General features: G+C 34.8%; 1 protein-coding gene across 3 annotated transcripts in view; it reads left to right on the top strand.

Moving 5' to 3' along the window:
* Nucleotides 1-20,202, top strand: part of LOC128985299 (double-stranded RNA-specific editase Adar) — a 76,487-nt gene that overhangs the window by 25,695 nt on the left and 30,590 nt on the right. Inside the window, exons 4-10 of one of the 3 annotated variants that reach the window (XM_054404700.1) lie at nt 1,893-1,967; nt 6,204-6,364; nt 7,826-8,018; nt 10,805-11,014; nt 11,595-11,760; nt 13,379-13,644; nt 19,441-19,552. In XM_054404700.1, the coding sequence (XP_054260675.1) occupies nt 1,893-1,967; nt 6,204-6,364; nt 7,826-8,018; nt 10,805-11,014; nt 11,595-11,760; nt 13,379-13,644; nt 19,441-19,552 (1,183 nt within the window). Of the gene's footprint in view, nt 1-1,892; nt 1,968-6,203; nt 6,365-7,825; nt 8,019-10,801; nt 11,015-11,594; nt 11,761-13,378; nt 13,645-19,440; nt 19,553-20,202 lie in introns of all 3 variants that reach the window. The other 2 variants (XM_054404693.1, XM_054404706.1) reach the window with 2 other exon arrangements.

Raw genomic sequence — 20,202 nt, 5'->3', positions numbered from 1 at the left:
CATCAACTTATGCTTTTGATATTATTAAGAAAATAACGCTTCAATTAATTAATGCTTCAATGCTTGTCACGTTATGTTTGCCATATAAATTGTGTTCCTGGTGTTATACGTCAAGTGAAACTCAAAATATCCTATTAGTCAACATGGCACAAGTCATCAAAATTACAAAAAGTAAATAAACAATATGTCTCATGACACTTGAGACATATGTTAACACTACATTCCCCTTTTTTAGCGAATTTCCCTATAGTGAAGGAGCTATTACCGTATTCATAGCTAGGTAAGACCTAGGCCCGGGACCTTTACTTTTTCATTTTGATGTTCCCAGAGGCCAAAAACACCATTCGTTCAAATTTTTATATGTGTATATTATAATATATATGCTATATCTTATACTTATAAATTTATATATGAATATATATATATACGTCTGTGCACGCAATAACTTGAGTAATTTTTGTCAAATTTTGATGAAATTTGGTTTAAGGGTGTAAGGTGGGATAAAATTGAATGAGTTAGCGAACCAGCATGATCAGACCATGGGAACTTGGTTTTATGGGATAAAAAATGGGTTTTCCGATTTTTGACCCTCAAAATTTTCCAATTTCTTTCTAGACCTTTTTTAAAGAGCTTAAAAAAACAAATAAGTTAGTAAATCAAAGTGTTTTTGTACGGATATTGGTTACGGAGAAAATTCAAAAATTGTAAATTTAATTTTTTTGTGTTATTCTTATGGAGAATATTGTAAAATGTTGAAGTTTGCTTGTTTATGGATATATTTTGATCAAACTTGTATGAATTTATTTAATACTACGCTATTAATATTTTACTAAAAAACACACTTCATTAGTTTCCTTGTAGTAGCAAACCTAAGTTAAGTACTCGTTAAACCTAATGTAATTTAAATAGATTTGAAAAAATGAATGAATTAAAAATCCATTTTTTGCTTAGTCGGCAGGTGTGCTGAGGCAGGGGTATTTAGTTTAATTAATATAAATGTGTTCAATCAAAATCAATAACCACTTTCCATCTTTTATATGTAAAGCCCAGTAAGTAAAGAGTAGTGTAAAAATATGTTTCAAGTGTTATTAGACATATTTTTATTTAATTTCCGTAAGAAAAAACTCCTAAAATTTACAAAAACTAAATAAAAATTTAGGTTTTGTAATCGCGTTTATTCTGTGAATAATATACCCTAATCTTGAAAAAATCGACCGGGATCTTGGGATTGAGACCTCTAGGCTCTGCGTATCAGTAGCTGCCATCATCAGACTGGGCTGCAAATATGTCCTGGTCCTGTTGGTACCAAAATACCAGTAAACTGTACTCATATAGTAACATCGGTTTTTGGTGCTGCTAATACTTGTTCTAAGACCTGATGATACTGATGATTGCCCTTATAGTACCAACACATCGCTAATTGTAATCAAATAAAATCTTTTACATATACATTTTTTGGAACATTTCTTCAGCTTTCGGGAGCTACCACAGGAACTACCGCTGACTTATAGTAAAATGAAATGTGTTCAAAATTCTGTCAAAGTTTCTCTTAGCATTGTCTCAATATGCTGAAGAATGAGTAAAAGTATTTGTAGCATATTAAGATGTAGGCCTATATGCCTTGTTGCTTCAGTAGTGCGCTGAATCAGAACAGAATCTGAAACAAGAAATTACTGCAGTTTCAAAGTAAAGTGCTATCATGATAAAATTTAGATAATCCCCCAGGAAAAACAATATTCACAGTATACTAGGTTGCAAATTCTTTCATAAAGTTCTCTACGGTTAAGTTGTTAGGTAGGTAACGTAAGCATAGTTCTTTAAAAACTGTACAGTACAAATCCAATTATCCGAATCACAATTACCAGACTTTCAATCATCAAAATTAATTTTAGGGGAGAACCAATGTGAAATAAGAGCATTATCACCACAGACAGCGACATTCACACTCCTATCCCAGCTTATCTCAAGTGAGTATTTCCATTTGCTACATTTAATTTTTATTTAATTTTCATAATTTCTTTGACATAAACCGTTCAGCTGGCAATTAATTTATTGAAAGTAAAACTTTCATTCAAGTTGCTGCCTCACTGATTACATATTCAATTGGATCTCAATTCGGATGATTGGAGTTATACTGATTTTATAAACTGTTAAGAGATTGTTTACTTAAGAGCCTTTATATTCATAATCATCATAAATACTAACTTTAACTGATCACAAGTCTGGCATATTTATTTCAATAAAATAGCCTACATAGAATTTAACAGCAAGATTACAATGTTCATTAAGGAACATGTTTTGTAGTTTATAATCCATGTAACATATTTTTTCAATCACACTATTAGGACCTCTACTGACCTTTTTAAGGCATTATGTCAGGACAATAGGCGGACTAAAATATCATGTTAAAACTGTCTAAAAATCAAAATGTACAGCCGCCATTTTGCTCTTTTACAAAACTATTTTTAGGTTTGTACTAGGTTTTTTGTAGTGAATTGAATTTGATAAAGCTTAATAACGCTAAGAACTATTTTAAGACAATAACATTTAAAACAGAATAATTAGTCTAAAAATTGAGGACACTTGAAAGGTTTTAAACTTAAACTAGCTGTTGGCCCGTCCTACGTACGGGAGTCAAGTAGTCGATTAAAACTGAATATAACCATAACTCAAAACAGCTAGTTTACACACACAAAGAAAGTTCTGGCAGTTTTAATAGAGAAAATCATATTGTAATCAAATATAACGTGATAACAATTTTCATGCCACCGATTTCAGAGAACTATACGATATGCATTTTAAAACCAATAATTTTACAATAAAACAGCGAATGTGTTGATTTGAAAAACCTTTATGTGGGATTTGCAGTCGATTCACACTACATAACTGGTTTAAAGTACAGTAGCTGCATATCACCTATTGCATACTTTCAATTAAAGAGTACCATATTTTACCTTAGTAGCCACTGAAACCTTAAGAGGATTTTGGCCTCCCATTCTCTTCTATCCTTTGCCTCTTCTAATGTTGATCCCAGTCTGAAGAAGTCTTTCATTGCTTGGTCCTCCAAGTCGTCGTCGTAGTGGTATTCCTTGGAATACATTTTTCAAAGTTTAGGTTTGGAGAGAAAGGGCTTATTGCCTGAGAATAGGTGTGAGAAAGGATAGGATAAGCAGGCTTACCTTAAGAAATGTAGGAATCCCACTTCATTCACTACATTCCATTTGTGTAGCTTCTCTCCTTCACGCATAGCCTATCCACCCGAGTCTTTTAATTCTGGAAAGCACCCATATATCTGAGCGTTCAAACATTCCTCTAGCTCTCTGTTCTTTCGTATCTCAACCGCCGATATCTTGAAATGGCCCGTATATACTCTATTATCAAACCCAGCAATAAGGTTGTAACTAAACAAATTGCTTTATTTCTAGATGACTTTGATGTATTGCCTAAGCTACAGTCAGGGTTTAGAAAAAACCACAGTACTTGTACTGCACTGACTAATATGTTTACGGATCTATTCGATGCCAAAGATAAAGGACTCTACAGCACATTAGCTATTCTAGATTATTCCCAAGCATTTGACTCTATTGATCATGCATTGTTATTGGCCAAAATGAAGTGCTATGGCTGCAGTGAAAAAGTTGTTTGTTGGTTTCAGTCCTATTTTGAGTCCCGACTGCAGGTTACCAAAATTGGGAGTGAGACATCAGATCCGCTTTGCAAATTGCGTGGTGTTCCTCAAGGTACACCACCTTAGGACCTGTGCTGTTCAATTTGTACACATCTGACTTGTCCAGAAGTGTAGAATATTGTATAGCACACTTGTATGCTGATGACTGCCAACTACACTTGTCATACATGCCAGACAAGACATCAGAAGCAATCTGGCTCATCAATGCACAGCATTTTTCAATGGTCTGTCATGAATGGCCTTGGATTGAATGTTGACAAGTGTGAAGTCATGCATACTGGACCAAACATTATGATGCAATAATTGAGTAAATCTGTTATAGAAGTCACCCTTGATGGCATGAGATTGTCTGTTTGCGACACTGTCAACACACTTGGTGTTGTACTTGACAAAGACCTCTCTTTTTCTGACCATATCACATCTGCAGTTCAAGGCGCAGTGGGTAGACTGAGAGGTCTTAGCAGATTTAAAACTCTAATGCCGGAATATGCCAAAATGCAACTCATGCGGTCCTTAGTCCTCCCAGCCTTTACATATTGCTTTCCTGCACATGGAAACAGCATCTCTAAGGAAGATATTACTAGAGTTCGAAGAATTCAAAATTCTGCCATAAAGTTCATTTTTTGCCTTAACTGCTTTGTCCACGTGTCCTCTTTCCAAGATGCTGCAAAGCCCACCCCAATGGATGACATGTGCGTCCACAAAGTGCTCACGCTCGGAAAGCCTCAGTACCTCAGCGAGAGGCTTAAGTACAGGGGGGAGATCTGTCTGTGTGGTAATCGTCCCGACCGCAGGCTTCACTTTCCTAAAGTGAGGCTTGAGGTTGGAAAAAAGTCATTTTCTTATTTTGGCCCGCAGTTGTGTAATGGCCTCCCTTAGGACATAAAAAGCTCCAAATCATATGGTTCATTCAGGGCCTCAATGCAGAAAAAACAAATGTAAATTGTAAATGTTTTTTCTTTGTAGTTATTTTGTATATTATATTTCTGTATATATTAGGTTAGTTTAGTTTTAGTTTGACTTGAGTAAGTTTGAAAAACATGTATATGAAACTCGCTTGCAAATAAAGGCCTTTTTATGTATTTATTTATTTTCAAGTCACACCCCCATAAACCATATACATCAGCTGTACTTATTTGTTTGTTATTCTTTCAATGTATTAACCTACTAGCAGAGTACCCGTTCTTCGTACAGCGTTGGCGTATAAGTATAAAATGCTTATTGCAGTTATACTTGGGTTTGCGTTTGTAATGGGAGAGGACATGGTTTAAGAAAATTTGGTTATTTTAATTTACGGTATGCTATAGCATAGCACATCTACTATAGCTATAATGTTCTACCGTTGCAACTTAACAATAGAATATCACAGCTTTTTGTTGCTAGTTGGTTCGAATTCAAAAAAGTTTAATAGTGCTGCACCCTGTTGGTAAATCTTATAACTTTTTAACGCTATTTATTATCATAGAACCAAATTGTGTACCTAGTTGAAACAGCTGACAAAATTCATTTATTCCTTTTAAATAATAAGGTTACACATGGAAAACTCCAGAGCCACTGGGGCGGAGCCCGAAATGACTTTTGAGATAAGAATGTGTCTATATGTTAATCGGGAATGTGATCTATCATCACACCAAATTTCAGCCCGATCCAACCAGTATTTTTCGAGTTTACTTGCCACAAACATACATACATACATCCAAACTTTCTCATTTATAATATTAGTAGGATTAAAATCAGGTTTGATTATTTGTTTGTATTTCTGTATTCGGTTTTGTTTATTTCATCTTAACTTAACCAATCAATAGTTTTATTAATACTTATGAAGTCAACGGGTTGAAGCACGTTTTCTTCAATTTTTTGGTATAATTGTAATAAAATTGTCTAAATTAAACATTACTGCAGTAGTTTTTTACCAATGTAGTTTTCATGTTATTTAAGTTAAAATATTTTAAATTGCAGCCGTTTTTTACTTAACATAATAAAAAATATATTTTTCTCTCAATAAGGTCTTTGTGTTATTAATGTGTGTACGAAATAAGAATAAAACCGTGATTAAATAAAAAATAGTTTTAAATATGAAAAAGACAAAATGGATACTGTATGGGTAACTTAACTTTTGAGTTTTGGAAATTTTTAACATTATGTTTTTATTTGTCTATGGTCCGGGAATGACACCCTAAAAAGTCAGTAGAGTTCAGGTATACCCTGTGTGTTTTGAAGATGTGGTTTGTTTCAATATTATGTTTATTCTTGACAGTAATGTAAAAAGTAACTATCTCAAAGTAAATATAGGCTTAAAACAATTTTAAGTTTAATATCTCTATCTCAATTTGGAAATTATACTGGCTTTACATAAATTCTGAATCTTACCTTGTTTCAATAATAAATTAAATTTATTATTAAATCCAGCATGGTTATGATTTTTGTGTGTTCATTCTGTCAATGTGTGTAGTATTGCATGCTAAAAGATGGCCGTAGTTGTAATGTGTCGTAATCATATGATTATTGTAAACAGAACTTGAATCACCTGCTCGTAAGAAGAAAAAACATTCAGGAATATCACCATTACCGAGAAATGCTGTATGTGTGTTAAATGAAATGAGACCTGGCATGGAGTACAAGTTGGTCGATCAGACTGGACCTGTGCATTGCCCCATCTTCACAATGTCAGTCAAGGTAATCACAAAATAACTTTGATAAATAAGCAAAATAGAATGATAGTTTAATTATTCTCTGTAAGAATAACATGGGGATTTTAAATTTAAATTTTTTTGAATTTTGTCTGTATCCAATAACCCTACAAAAACACTTCTTGGTAGGCCCTACTTAATTTTTTGTTGTTTAAGCTCTTCAAAATGGTTTAGTGAGAAATTAGGAAATTTTAACAGGGTGTCTAGTAGTCGGGAAAACAGGAAAGTCGGGAATTAGTATTAAATTTCAAAATTGTCTTGAAAAGGCGGGATTTAGTCTTTATTTTGATATCAAAGTCAGGAATTCCCATGATTTTGCCGCGATCGCACTAGACTGCACTGCGTTTCCATGACCGCGCAAGACGACGATCATGTTTCCGTGACCACGGGAAAAATGGTCATGATTTTACCGCGATCGCGCTAGACTATGATGTCTACACGGCTGCGGAGGATGTTCAAGATTTTGCCGCGATTGTGGATGATTATAATTATATAGAGTTCAACTTTAGTAATATATATGCTCACACCTTGAGTCAGTAGCTCAGTCGGGTAGCACAACACACTTTGGATCCATGGCAGGGATGTCCAAGTTCGAATCATCCTGCCACTACATTTTATCAGTAGAGTTCAACTCTAGTACTATATCAGCTCACACCTTGAGTCAGTAGCTCAGTCGGGTAGCACAACACACTTTGGATCCATGGCAGGGATGTCCAAGTTCGAATCATCCTGCCACTACATTTTATCAGTAGAGTTCAACTCTAGTACTATATCAGCTCACACCTTGAGTCAGTAGCTCAGTCGGGTAGCACAACACACTTTGGATCCATGGCAGGGATGTCCAAGTTCGAATCATCCTGCCACTACATTTTATCAGTAGAGTTCAACTCTAGTACTATATCAGCTCACACCTTGAGTCAGTAGCTCAGTCGGGTAGCACAACACACTTTGAATCCATGGCAGGAATGTCAATCTAGGGATCCTCCTGCCACTACATTTTATCGATAGAGTTCAACTCTAGTAATATATCGACTCACCCCTTGCTTTGCTCAATATGCTCCACGCACAGTCCTGAGCGTATGTTGACGGGCAAATGCAAGCTTAAAAGAGGCTGTGGACCTCTTTAACAGAAAATCCCCATTAACATATAAAATATTTAATACAAAATTAAAAAACCCAACAGTCTAACAAAATACAAGTAATCTCTATACTTCAAAAGTGAAAAGATAACAATTACATTAGGTATTTAGTATTATGTAATACTAATAGCTTAGGCCTACTTGAAAGTTCATGTTAGTATAACAAATTCTGATCCAGTGTAACACTGATGAATTTCAGGATATCAATGTCTTATCAATGATGATATTCTTTTGAGTTACTGTTACCATATTTCACAAACTCACACTGGCAATGTTAGACAAAGTTTTGAGTTTTGTGGTTGTTGTAGATGGACGGCCAAGAAATAACGGGTCAGGGTCGCACGAAGAAGCAAGCCAAGCAGTCAGCCGCTGAGGCAGCATTACGCACCATTATCCAAGTACCTGAGATGCACGTAATGACTCTTCTCAACCCCCACCTTCAATCTGCCCAGATGGACTTTACATCTGATTCAATGGACTTTGAAAGTGATAGCAAAGAAGGTAAGTTGAAATATTACAAACATTAGATACCAACTTCTAACATACTAGGATTGCTTTCATAGCAATGAAAGCCAGTTGAGCGGAGCAATCATGTTTCATGATTTTTAAATAAAGCAAATGAAAAATTGTTTATGGATATAATACTAAATACAAATGTTCCCACACTCCGCACTGCTAGCCTTTACTACTTCATTGGATTTTAATTTACTACTTCATTCACCACTTCCTACGTCGTGGACCTGTTTCCTTCCCTTCCCACAGCATTTTAATATTTTAGATACATTCTAAATGCTCCAAAGCGTTCCCACACTCGGCACTGCAAGGCTTTACTACTTCCTTCACCACTTCCTACGTCGTGGACCTGTTTTCCTTCCTTCCCATAGCGTTATAGTATTGCAGATACATTAATGTAACATGCCACTGACGGTTGCCACACTCCGGACTGTTTGCCTTTCCTACTTCCTTCACCACTTCCTACGTCTTGGAGCTGTTTCACTCCCTTCCCATAACATTTTAGTATTGCAGACATTAATGTATCTGTTAATAATTAATGATACATTAATTAATGTAACTCCCACACTCCGCTTTGCCAGCCTTTACTACTTCCTTCACAACTTCCTACTTCGTGGACCTGTATAAGTTTGCCATTTATGAGATGGATCCATGAACGTGAGTCACCGACGAATTGTTTAAGATAAAATGATATTTGTTATGTTAGCTACATAAATCAAATCTGTTAGTACCTAAGAAAGTATCAGTGGTCGTTTCCAAATTGCGACTTAGCCTAAATGTAAATCTAAGACTTTCTCCGCGGTATTTGATCAGTTGTCATCATCCGAATTTTTTCCTTTGTACTGTGTTTAGGTCATGGCTTGATTTTATTTTAACATATGCTATGATTCTTTGTTTTGTTTACATAATTTACATTGTTATTTTGTAACCATCATGGCAACCCATAAGACCAATGTTAACATTTAAAAACTTTGAGTTACTTTAAAATTATATAAGCATTATCAAAAATTCAAATTGGTTACGTCTAAACCATCCAAACATTTCACAAAACAACCTTGGTAAGTTTGGCTTAAATATGTTCAGCCGTTATTGAGATTAAGTGTTATAAGGATTGCATTGAAGTTGATCCCAAAGAGCTTCGCTTCACTCCACTCAATTAATTCACTGAAAATACCCTTTTAAATGTGCTGGCTATTGCTTCAATACATACACTTACTGATCCATATAAATTAAAATGTAGCATGTATTTTCAAAATTTTGTGTGTCCAGTACAATTTGTGTTCGAATTTGAAATTGCTTTCAGGAAAACCTTATTTTAGTGATGAATTTAAAAACAACTAAGAAGGGTTTTTATTTGCTTGCGTAAAAGCTCATAACACTCTGTTAGCGCATGAAAATCCTGACTGTTGAAACATCGTGAACATCATCTGCTGCCACAACAAAATCATCTGCGGTAATGGCTAAATCAAGTACATTGTCTGTGGCCACGGTTTAATTGTAAACATCTTCCAAAGTCACAGTGAAATTTTGAACATGTTCTGAGGTCACAGTAAAATCGAGAACACCTTTTCACGGTCTGGAAAAATCAAGAACATCTTTTGTTGTCATGACTATCTTCCGCAGTCACATCAAAATAGTGTACATCATCTGAGATTATTGCAAAATTGTGAAGATCATCTTGCCCACATCATAGTCTCCCACGATCACGGTAAAACTATGAACATTTCAACAACGACATGCATCTTTGGTGCCAATGCTTTCTGTTATCATGTAATATAGGGTGATTACCGGGAAACGCATGTTTTTCAAATAACGAGTATTCAGGCAATTCAGAGAAAAAAATATATTTATGAGTGGAAAAACAGTGTACACAATATGCAATTTCAGAATAAAATTACTCACAATTTAGTGTTTAAAATGTACATCTCTAAGATGGTCACCTTCTGCTTAGTATGGAATTCCTTCATCGAACATTCCCTACAAGAGTTATCACACGTTTTGGTGATGTCACTTGGCCTTCTCGCTCAACTAATCTTACAATTCCAGATTTCTTTCTATGGGTTTTTTTTATATAGATTTTACATTAAAACACCTCAAACAATACAGGAGCATAAAGAAGCTATTCGCCAGGAAATACGCCATTCTTAGAGACATGTTAGGAAAATCCGTAGCAAGTTTTAAGGAACGCCTTCAACACTGTATCAAAGCAGAAGGCGGCCCACCTTAGAGTTGCAATTTTTAAACACTAAATTGAAAGTAATTTTATTTTGAAATTGCATATTGTGTACACTCTTTTTCCACTCATAAGTATAATTTTTTTTTCTGAATTTCCTGAATAGGCCTACTCGTCATTTGAAAAACATGCGTTTCTCGGTAATCACCCTATATATGCATGATATATGCATGCAATATATGCTCTGCTTGGCTCAACTTGACACGAGATAAGTCCAATAATCATTTTCGGCCCAAACTTTTCCCTTGGGCTGACTGTTGGCCTAACCTGCCAAATAAATCGGGGACCTGCACACCCTTAAAAAAAGAGACGTCTAGGGACTAGAAAACACAACTGGAAAACTATATTTCGCTGCCAAAAAACCAGTAAAAATGTTTGAATTTTTTACAGGAGTTCTGTAGCCATACCAATGCGCTGTAAATATTTCATATCAGTCAAATATTTGATTATGCAAAAATTCATCCGACCTTCCTATGTTATATCAACACTGATTATGTTGAGTAGGGTACCTCTAAAATGAGCATGTTCCACTGTTTAGCAGAGGTGAAGGACGCCAAGCCTAGCGGAGGTGGAGTGACCGGGGGAGTCAAGGTTATGACTAGACATCTCCTGGGTGTCGAGAAGTCTCCCGTCATGATACTCAATGAGATGAGGCCAGGCCTCAAGTATGAGTGTACCTCATCCAGCGGCGAGGCCTACGCCAAGTTTACCATGTCCGTCTGCATTGATGGCAGAACATTTGAAGGAACAGGTAGATTGTCTAGTATATCTTATTGGTTGTCTTGTTGTCTTCTGACTATAACCAGTCCACCGTTAGTATTATAGTTTTTTCTTTCTTTTCTCTTATTTCCAGTTGTTGTACAGCGTAAAATGTTGCCTATTCAAAATTTATCTGTATTACTGTGATATTGCAATTCTTGTACAATACATATATTGAAATTAGATTACATGCATAAAGTTCCTATCACACTGCAATTAAAAAAGGCCAAATTAAGTTTGTCACATTATATTTTCATGCATCACTACTTGGTGGTGAAGGTCGGGATTACAAAGCATGTTTTTATTTTTATGTCACATTCTATGACACTAGGCTCCTGCTCAGAAGTGATTTCACATTACCCCAACCCAGGACCTCAGGAACTGAAGTCCTATGCCACAAGACCTATTTTACCACTAAACCTGCTCGCTCCTTATAATCAATCTTTAGGCACTGACATCACAAATCATGCTAGTATAAAGATTTAACATTAACATTCCACATTTAATTATACATTATTCTTATCCCAACCTATAGACAAGACTAATGAAATGAGTTTGTAATTGTTATTAAGGCCCTAGCAAGAAGCTGGCCAAAACTGCTGCTGCCAGGGCTGCTCTATCTACACTGTACGACTTCAACTTCAATGTGCCAAACTTGCCTCTTGGCAACAACACCTTGCCTACCCCACCACTGCCCTTCACCACCCTCCAATCTCATCAGGCTGACATCATTGCAAAGTGAGTATAACACAACAAGTAGCTGTAGCCTAAAGATGTTGTATTAATATTTCTCTTAGATTGGCATACTTTTGTTGCTGTGGAAAGCTTTTATCTTTGACTATTACTTTTAGCAAATTTCCCATGTTGGGGATAATCTATTACCGTAGGTCTCATGGTAAGACCTGGAAGACCCAAGACCACTTTAATTTTTTTGTTTAGATGTCCTCTGAGGCTAAATACGCCATGTGTTTAAATTCATATATGTGTTTGTGTGTGTGTCCATTAGCACAATAATTCATGTAAAAATCATACGATATTGATGAAATTGGGTACAAACTTGTGAGCCTATGTTAATTCTAAACTTGGAAGTTCGTAAACCAGCATGATCGGACAAGTGGAACAGGATTTAATGGGGTAAAAATTGGTTTTTCTAATTTTCAACCTACATACAAATTTGCAATTAATTTTTAAACCATTTAGTAGAGCTTGAAAAACATATTGTAATTTATTTAGTACATTAAAGGCTTAATGTAAGTCTAATAGTTAAGGAGAAAATATCTAAAAAAAAAAAAAAAACTGTAAATTACCAAATATTCTTATGTTATTCTTATATGTAGAATAAATAAACCGTTGTACAGTAGTTTGCTTGTTTATGGATATATTCTGATCAAATTTGGCAAATTTATTTATTTCATTCTAAGCTATTGAAATTTCAATAAAAATATATCAATAAAAATACGGCTTCCACACTTCTACCCTGTGGCAGCAAACATAAGTACAAATAAAACTATGTGTCTTTTAATTAAGTTAAGAAATAAATCTGACAATTTTTATTAAATATCAAGTGAATCTAGGCCGCTGGAAATTTGCTAAGCCTGCAGGTTTGCTGTGTCCGGGGTATTTTAATATAAATGGATGATCTTTATTAGTTATTTATTTATTTCATGTCATTACATCATTTGACAGGACATAGTGTCATATACAGGATAACTAAAACTAAAAATAACAAAAATGTCTTACTAACTTATTAATCCAACTTAACGTCCCTATTTAAATAACATTTGATAGAGAAAAGAAATGTACCTGGTCCTCAGGGTGGGTCTGAACTCAGTACTACTATCAATAATCTTTATGTGGAGCGGTAACTTATTGTAAACTAGTGGGCCTATATTGGTGAGATAAATGAAATTTCTCTAATCTATGGGTTTCAGGCTTAATATAACTCATAAATCTAGTGTGATGGGAATGAAAGGGTTGGGTCATGAATGAGGACAGATTGTCTTTAATCCAATTTGAAATTTCTAAAACAGTGATCATAATATGTTAAAACTGAAAATGTTTGAAAAAGATGTTTACAAGGAGTTCTACAAGGAACTCGCCCATTAAGTCTAATTGCTTTTTTTTAGGTTGAATACTATCATATTACCATCCTTGTGGGATCGTATTGTTATAGTACTACAATTCCATCCACAAATGTAACTTTAAATTTAGCATGCCAAAAAGATTTATACAAAATATCAAAAAAGAAGAGTAACAATTCAAACCACAGATAAACGTATAACACAAGTTGGACATTGTGACCAATGCATAGCATCACAAGTAGTCTGGTATATTGTACACCGATCTCTGATTGCAGATTGGTGTTGACCAAGTACAGTGAGCTGATGGAGGGGGACGCAGTTCACGCTAGACGCAAGGTGTTGGCTGGTATTGTGATGACCCGAGGAGATGTCAACGCCCCTACCACTACTGTTATATCTATCGGCACTGGCACCAAGTGTGTGGGTGGTGATCACATGAGTGTCAACGGCGCGTCACTCAATGACTCACATGCGGAGATAGTCGCACGGCGTGGGCTACTAGTCTACTTGTACTCTCAACTGACTCTACACGCAAACCCAGGTAAACACTGATTATAGTTTGAATAAAAATAATTAATTTTCGTCATAAATCAGAAATAATAAAACTATAACCTAAAATGTTAAAAACATTATAAGTTGTTAAATGAATAAAGTTGTGTTAACACTATACGTATAGCTTTTGTTTGTCAAGTATGTTCAATCAACTTGTGGTTTTTTAACTATTTATATAAGGTGACACATTGTAGGTTTGTAGGAATGCTGCAACTCCTTATAAAACATTCTTTTTGGTCAAACACGCTTGTTCAACTTTACTTGATATTACATTTTTTTTAATTTTCTTAACTTTTTTATTTATAAAGATATTTTATTGGAAAACACTGCTAATTGTTCGTATTTGTATAGGCTATCAAACTATTTATAGGACAAAAATTCAGTGTTCATACCTAATTTAAAAAAATGTCGTGAGTGTACAAAGTAGCCCCAGGATCGGGGCTACTTTGTAACAGTCATTAAGTTTCCAAATAACTCTAAGATGTTAGGCTTGGGGTTACTTTAAAACAGCATTTGATAGCTGGGGCTATTTAGGACAATTTTGCGCAACATCCATTTTTCTATCTCTATTACTTTGGGAATTGCAGCTATTTGAATAAAACCTTACGTGGGGATTATGGTACAGCCTTAGAAGGATTTTGTAATACCTAGGCAACATATAGTTGCCGATTTTCGGGAAATCGGGAATAATGCGTGAATTTTAAAGGCCGTGAAAAACCCGGGAAATATGTGTGAAAATGGTATCATTCAAGGATTTTCCATGAATTTAAACTACGAGGGTTGTTCCAAAAGTAAGTTACACTCTTAAAAAGGTAATAAAAAACTCCAGAAAAACTTTGTAAAGGATATATTTTTAAAGCTACACTCAAAACCTATTTTTCTACATAGTTGCCTTGGTTTTCAATGCATTTCTGGTACCTTGGCAAAAGTTTTTTCAGCTTCATACCAATCTGGCGCCATACTGGTTAGCCAACTTTCAACTTCTTGCTTTAGATCTTCGTTGTTTGCAAAGCGTTTTCCCCCAAGATGTTGCTTCAGCTGTGGAAAGAGATGATAGTCGCTTGGTGCGAGGTCAGGGGAATAAGGCGGATGTCCAAAAACATCTCACCAAAACTCTTCAAGCAGGTCTTGTGTTCGTCTGGCAGCATGTGGGCGAGCGTTGTCGTGGAACAAAAAAACTTTTTTTGCAAACTTACCTCTTCTTTTGTTCTGTATTGCCCTTCGTAGGTTTTTTAACACCTCACAATAACATTCTGCGGTAATCGTGGTCCCATGAGGCAGGTAGTCAATCAGTAACGCACCCTTTGAATCCCAAAAGACGGTTGCCATAACTTTTCCTGCAGATTGCACGACTTTTGCTTTTTTTTGGTGCAGCCTCATCTTTTGCTTTCCACACCATGCTCTGTTTTTTTGTTTCGGGAGTCCAATGATGAATCCATGTTTCATCTCTGGTCACTATTCGGTCAAATAAACCATCCCCTTCATCATCGAAAAATTGCTGAAATTGCAATGCTGCATCAACTCTCTGCTCCTTGTGTTGTTCTGTGAGCAAGCGTGGAACCCATCTTGCGCAGACTTTAATGAAGTGAAGTACGGCTTATTTCAACATTTGGAGGCAGTTCAGTAAGGATGTCATCAAGTGTAAGGCGGCGATCAGTGTCAATTACCCTTCGGATGTCTTCGGCAATGCTCGCAACTCGGGAAGTTGCGTAATAATGCTTGTCATAATACTACTGCTTTGTCATAATACTACTTTATGACAAAGACAGGGGTTGGTGTAGTATTATTTAGAAAATTTGCTTAAGCTATAAAAATTGGTATCGGTATCAAGAATCGAGAATCGATACATTTTGGTATCAACGCCCACAAATTGTTGAAAAAACTAGTCTTGCAAAATCTGGAACTAGTCTTGAAAAGTATGGAATTAGTCTTGAATTTTATAATGGAAATAAACTAGACACCCTGATAGCTGGATCAAAGCCTAACTTGGTCTAAAAACTCAAGGTCATGGCTTGAATTATGTCGTAGTCGAATATTAATTGTATATTAAATAGGAATAGGCCGATAACAGAATTTCTCAATTCTATATCAGTTCTGAAATATTACTCACGATTCTTGATACCGATTCCATATAAAAACTCATGTTTTTCAGGAAGTTGCCATGATCAATGTTTTGTTGTTAGTATCATCCATGTTTGAATACTGAATCAGACAACTGACGTAGTTCATGCCGGCTCAAAATTATCGTGCGATCTTAGTTATTTATCGTATCCAAGTCTGATAAGTAAACGGAATCAGGGAACCGCTCTTGCTTGTTATGAAACGAAATAGTCGTAGACTGAAAACATCCAAATGGAGGTATCACTGGCACGACAACTCTGCTAGTAGGGATGGTCAAGTCTCGAAATTTCGGGAAATTTTCGGGAAATTTTAAATCTCGTTACACGAGACGAGATTTCTTTTTGGCCGAGATTTTTATTGAGACGAGAATTAAAAAAAAAAAAAAACGCCTGCAGAAAGTCAATGCAATACCCGCAATACAGGAGCGTGTTGTAGTTGCGTTTCCTTTGCGAAGGCATTCTTATTTAATTAATTCTTTAAATGTAAATATTACTTTAATTATTTTAATAATATTACTTTAATAACATTTGAGAAGTTTTGTTAAGTGTCAGCAGTGTGAGGAATGTTTTATTACTATAAAAAGTCAAAACAAGAAACTATTTTATAAAAACTAATATTGCTTTTATTTTATGATTTATTTTATTTTAGGATAAGTTGAACTCTATCCTAACTGATATCACTATGTTTCCTAATCGTAGGCATTTTTAATAAGTTAAGCGTGATAAATAAAAAAATGTTATGATGATGTTTTTTAATTAAAGATTGTAAATATTCTTGCCTATTATCATTATTTTTGTATTTAAACAGTCATCTAACAATGTTACAAAATCAGGTAAAAATTTTGAACGTGCATTTCCCGTTGTGTATGAGAAGGGAAATCCCGTCTCGATCTCGTCTCGAAATTTTATGAGAAATAAAAAATCTCGTCTCGTCTCGAACTAAAAATCCAATCTCGTCCATCCCTATCTGCTAGAAAATCGAGACACTGTAAAATGTTGTTATGTTGGTACTACTAGAAGAATCAACCAGCACATTGGCTATTGGCCATCCCACAATCCCCTAGTTCCAAAGTACTATTCCCTTAGTGCATATGGCGGCCAACGTCTCTCAATTCTCACATTCAGTGATACCACAGAGACATCTATTGTTTGTGGTGATACCTTCCGTTGCGTTGTAGCTCTAGTTCAATGGGCAACTATTGACTCATGATTACCAAAAAAACTATTACCGCAAAATAACTGGTAGCCACGTACCGTACTGATTTTGTACCGAGAACCGAGGTACAAGATATTGTACTGTACCGACCTTAAATTTTCTGTACCCCAGACCCCTACTTAAAACTGTTAAAGTTACAAATAAAACTTGTTGCGGAAAGCAAAAATGTGCAGGAAATGTTCAACTACTAAGCAGCACTAATGATACACAGTAAGCAGCAAACTGAAACAAGATAAACATGCTTAATTTAGGGGTTATGATAGGTTATGTGGTAGTAAGCAGAATATGGCTTGAAAACAATAAAAATCATAGTGTACAAAGATACCCCGGGTTTAAAAAATGTGTGTACCTATTTTGAAAATTTTTTTTTAAATTTTAATGTTCACCAATTTAAGTAGCATGATTAGTATTTTTGTAATCCTAGACAGTGGGGCTATATCTTTATTTTAAGATATAAAACTCCTAAAACTAATAAAAAGTATGGGAAAGATGTTTTTTTAAAGAGTTTTTTTAAAGCTTGTACTAAGTAGCCCCCACGTACAAAGCGTTTAGCGGTACATAATTGGTTTTGCATCAGTTGTTTAAACAAGAGGTTGGATAGTGTCACTGCAGTTTTCAACATGGCTGCTTTTAGAACTTTTAGGATGAGGAGTTGTCAAAATGTTTAGTTACCAACATGGAAACTGTCCCTACTATTTGAACAAACTCTAGGGATGGACGAGATTGGATTTTTAGTTCGAGACGAGACGAGACGAGATTTTTTATTTCTCATAAAATTTCGAGACGAGATCGAGACGGGATTTCCCTTCTCATACACAACGGGAAATGGACGTTCAAAATTTTTACCTGATTTTGTAACATTGTTAGATGACTGTTTAAATACAAAAATACCCCCGCCCCAGCAAACCTGCCGACTAAGCGAATTTCCATTTGTCTGAATTGATTTTCAGTTAAATATATTTTAATAACATTAGGTTTAACGAGTACCTAGGTTTGCTGCTACAAGGAAACTAATAAAGTGTGTTTTTGAGTAAAATATTGATAGCTTAGTACAAAATAAATAAATTTGCCAGGTTTGATCAAAATATATCCATAAACAAGCAAACTACAACATTTGACAATATTCTCCATAAGAATAACATGGGAATTTTAAATTTACAATTTTTTTAATTTTCTCCGTTACTAATAATTGAACAAAAATACTTTTATATACTAAATTATTTGTTTTTTTAAGCTCTTAAAAAATTCTAAAGAGAAATCGGGAAATTTTGTGTTTTGAGGGTCAAAAGTGAGAAAAACCAATTTTTACCCCATAAAACCCCCCGTAAAGCCCCGTTCCCAAGGCCCGATCGTGCTGGTTCGCGAACTCATTCAAGTTTATCCCGCTTTACACCTTTAAACCAAATTTCATCAAAATCGGACAAAAATTACTCAAGTTATCGCGTTCACGGACGTATATATATATATATATAAGTCTATATATATATATACATATATAAAAATTTGAACGAATGGTGTTTTTGGCCTCTGGGGACATCAAAATGAAAAAGTAAATCGGTCCCGGGTCTAGGTCTTACCGTGCCACCTACGGTAATAGCTACTTCCCTATAGGGAAATTCGCTAATAATGATAATAGGCAAGAATATTTACAATCTTTTATTAAAAAACATGAGCATAATAATAGGCAAGAATATTTACAATCTTTTATTAAAAAACATGAGCATAACATTTTGTTATTAATCACGCCTAACTTATTAAAAATGCCTACGATTAGGAAACATAGTGATATCAGTTAGGATAGAGTTCAACTTATCCTAAAATAAAATAAATCATAAAATAAAAGCAATACAGTATTAATTTTTATAAAATAGTTACTTGTTTTGACTTTTTATAGTAATAAAACATTCCTGACACTGCTTACACTTAACAAAACTTCTCAAATGTTATTAAAGTAATATTATTAAAATAATTAAAGTAATATTTACATTTAAAGATTTAATTAAATAAGAACGCCTTCGCAAAGGAAACGCAACTACAACACGCTCCTGTATTGCGGGTATTGCATTGACTTTCTGCAGGCGTTTTTAATATTTTTTTATTTTTTTTATTCTCGTCTCGATAAAAATTTCGGCCAAAAAGAATTCTCGTCTCGTGTAACGAGATTTAAAATTTCCCGAAATTTCGAGACTTGACCATCCCTAGAACAAACATAACAATAATAAGTTAGGAATTTGTAAAATATGCTTACATAGGTACATCTTCAAATCCACCCATGAAAAGGACCCTTTAAAGGTGCAATTGTATCTTTTTATCATTTAGTTGTAAATTTGGTATCTACAAAATCAAAAGAATGGGTGGATGTCATATTGCCAGTTGTATTTATCTAGCACAAACCACTGATGCAGTAAACAGTAGGACACCACGACTCAACCTCAGTTATGTTTTACAGAAACAGCAAGTGAATCTATTTTTGAAGTGAACACAGGAAGAAAAGGATTCAAGCTACGAGATGAAGTAAAATTCCATTTGTATATTAATACAGCTCCATGTGGTGATGCAAGGTTTGTACTGGGACTTCCCCCCTATGGTCGGTACAACGACACTGGAAAAGTTAACTAACTGAATGTGAAGGAACATTGCGACTTTCTCAACTAAACTTGAGGTATAGGAGTAATGTACCATACTATATAAAACTTAGTTTTGCCATTCACTTTTAATAACATTTTCATTATTTTTGTAAGATTTATTTAGGTAGAATTAGATTAAATTTTGACTAATTAAGGGTGATTATTTTTAATTTTTTTTATTTTTACCGAATTTCCCTATAGAAATGTAGCTATTTAATGGATTAATACAACAGGAGAAGGGCACGTCAGAAGTAAATAACCATTAACTATTTTGTTTCGACAATCTCGTTTTGACATGTCAGTTATGAGGGACCCCCAAAGCTGGATATTTTTGGGCTTTCTGTGACAGAATATCTTAAAAATCCTGCATGAATTTACATTAATTGCTTGTGACTGTATTAAAAAATTTCCGTGTTTTGCAATATTAGTTTAGACATGTTTAGTAAGTTTTGTTTTTAGTTCTAAACTTTCACTAAATTATTGTTTTAATAATCAATGATTCGGAGTAATATGAGTGAGTTCTTTAGTAGATGCTGGAAACTAATAGCTACTAAGATTTAGTTTATGCTCACTTAATATCAGGG

Source organism: Macrosteles quadrilineatus, unplaced genomic scaffold (assembly GCF_028750875.1).
Source record: "Macrosteles quadrilineatus isolate MER2022 unplaced genomic scaffold, UCM_ALF_1.0 Scaffold_1__1_contigs__length_201487025, whole genome shotgun sequence".
Taxonomy (NCBI): Eukaryota; Metazoa; Arthropoda; class Insecta; order Hemiptera; family Cicadellidae; genus Macrosteles; species Macrosteles quadrilineatus.
Note: the sequence above shows the minus strand (reverse complement) of the source record. Positions and strands in the feature narration are given on the sequence as shown.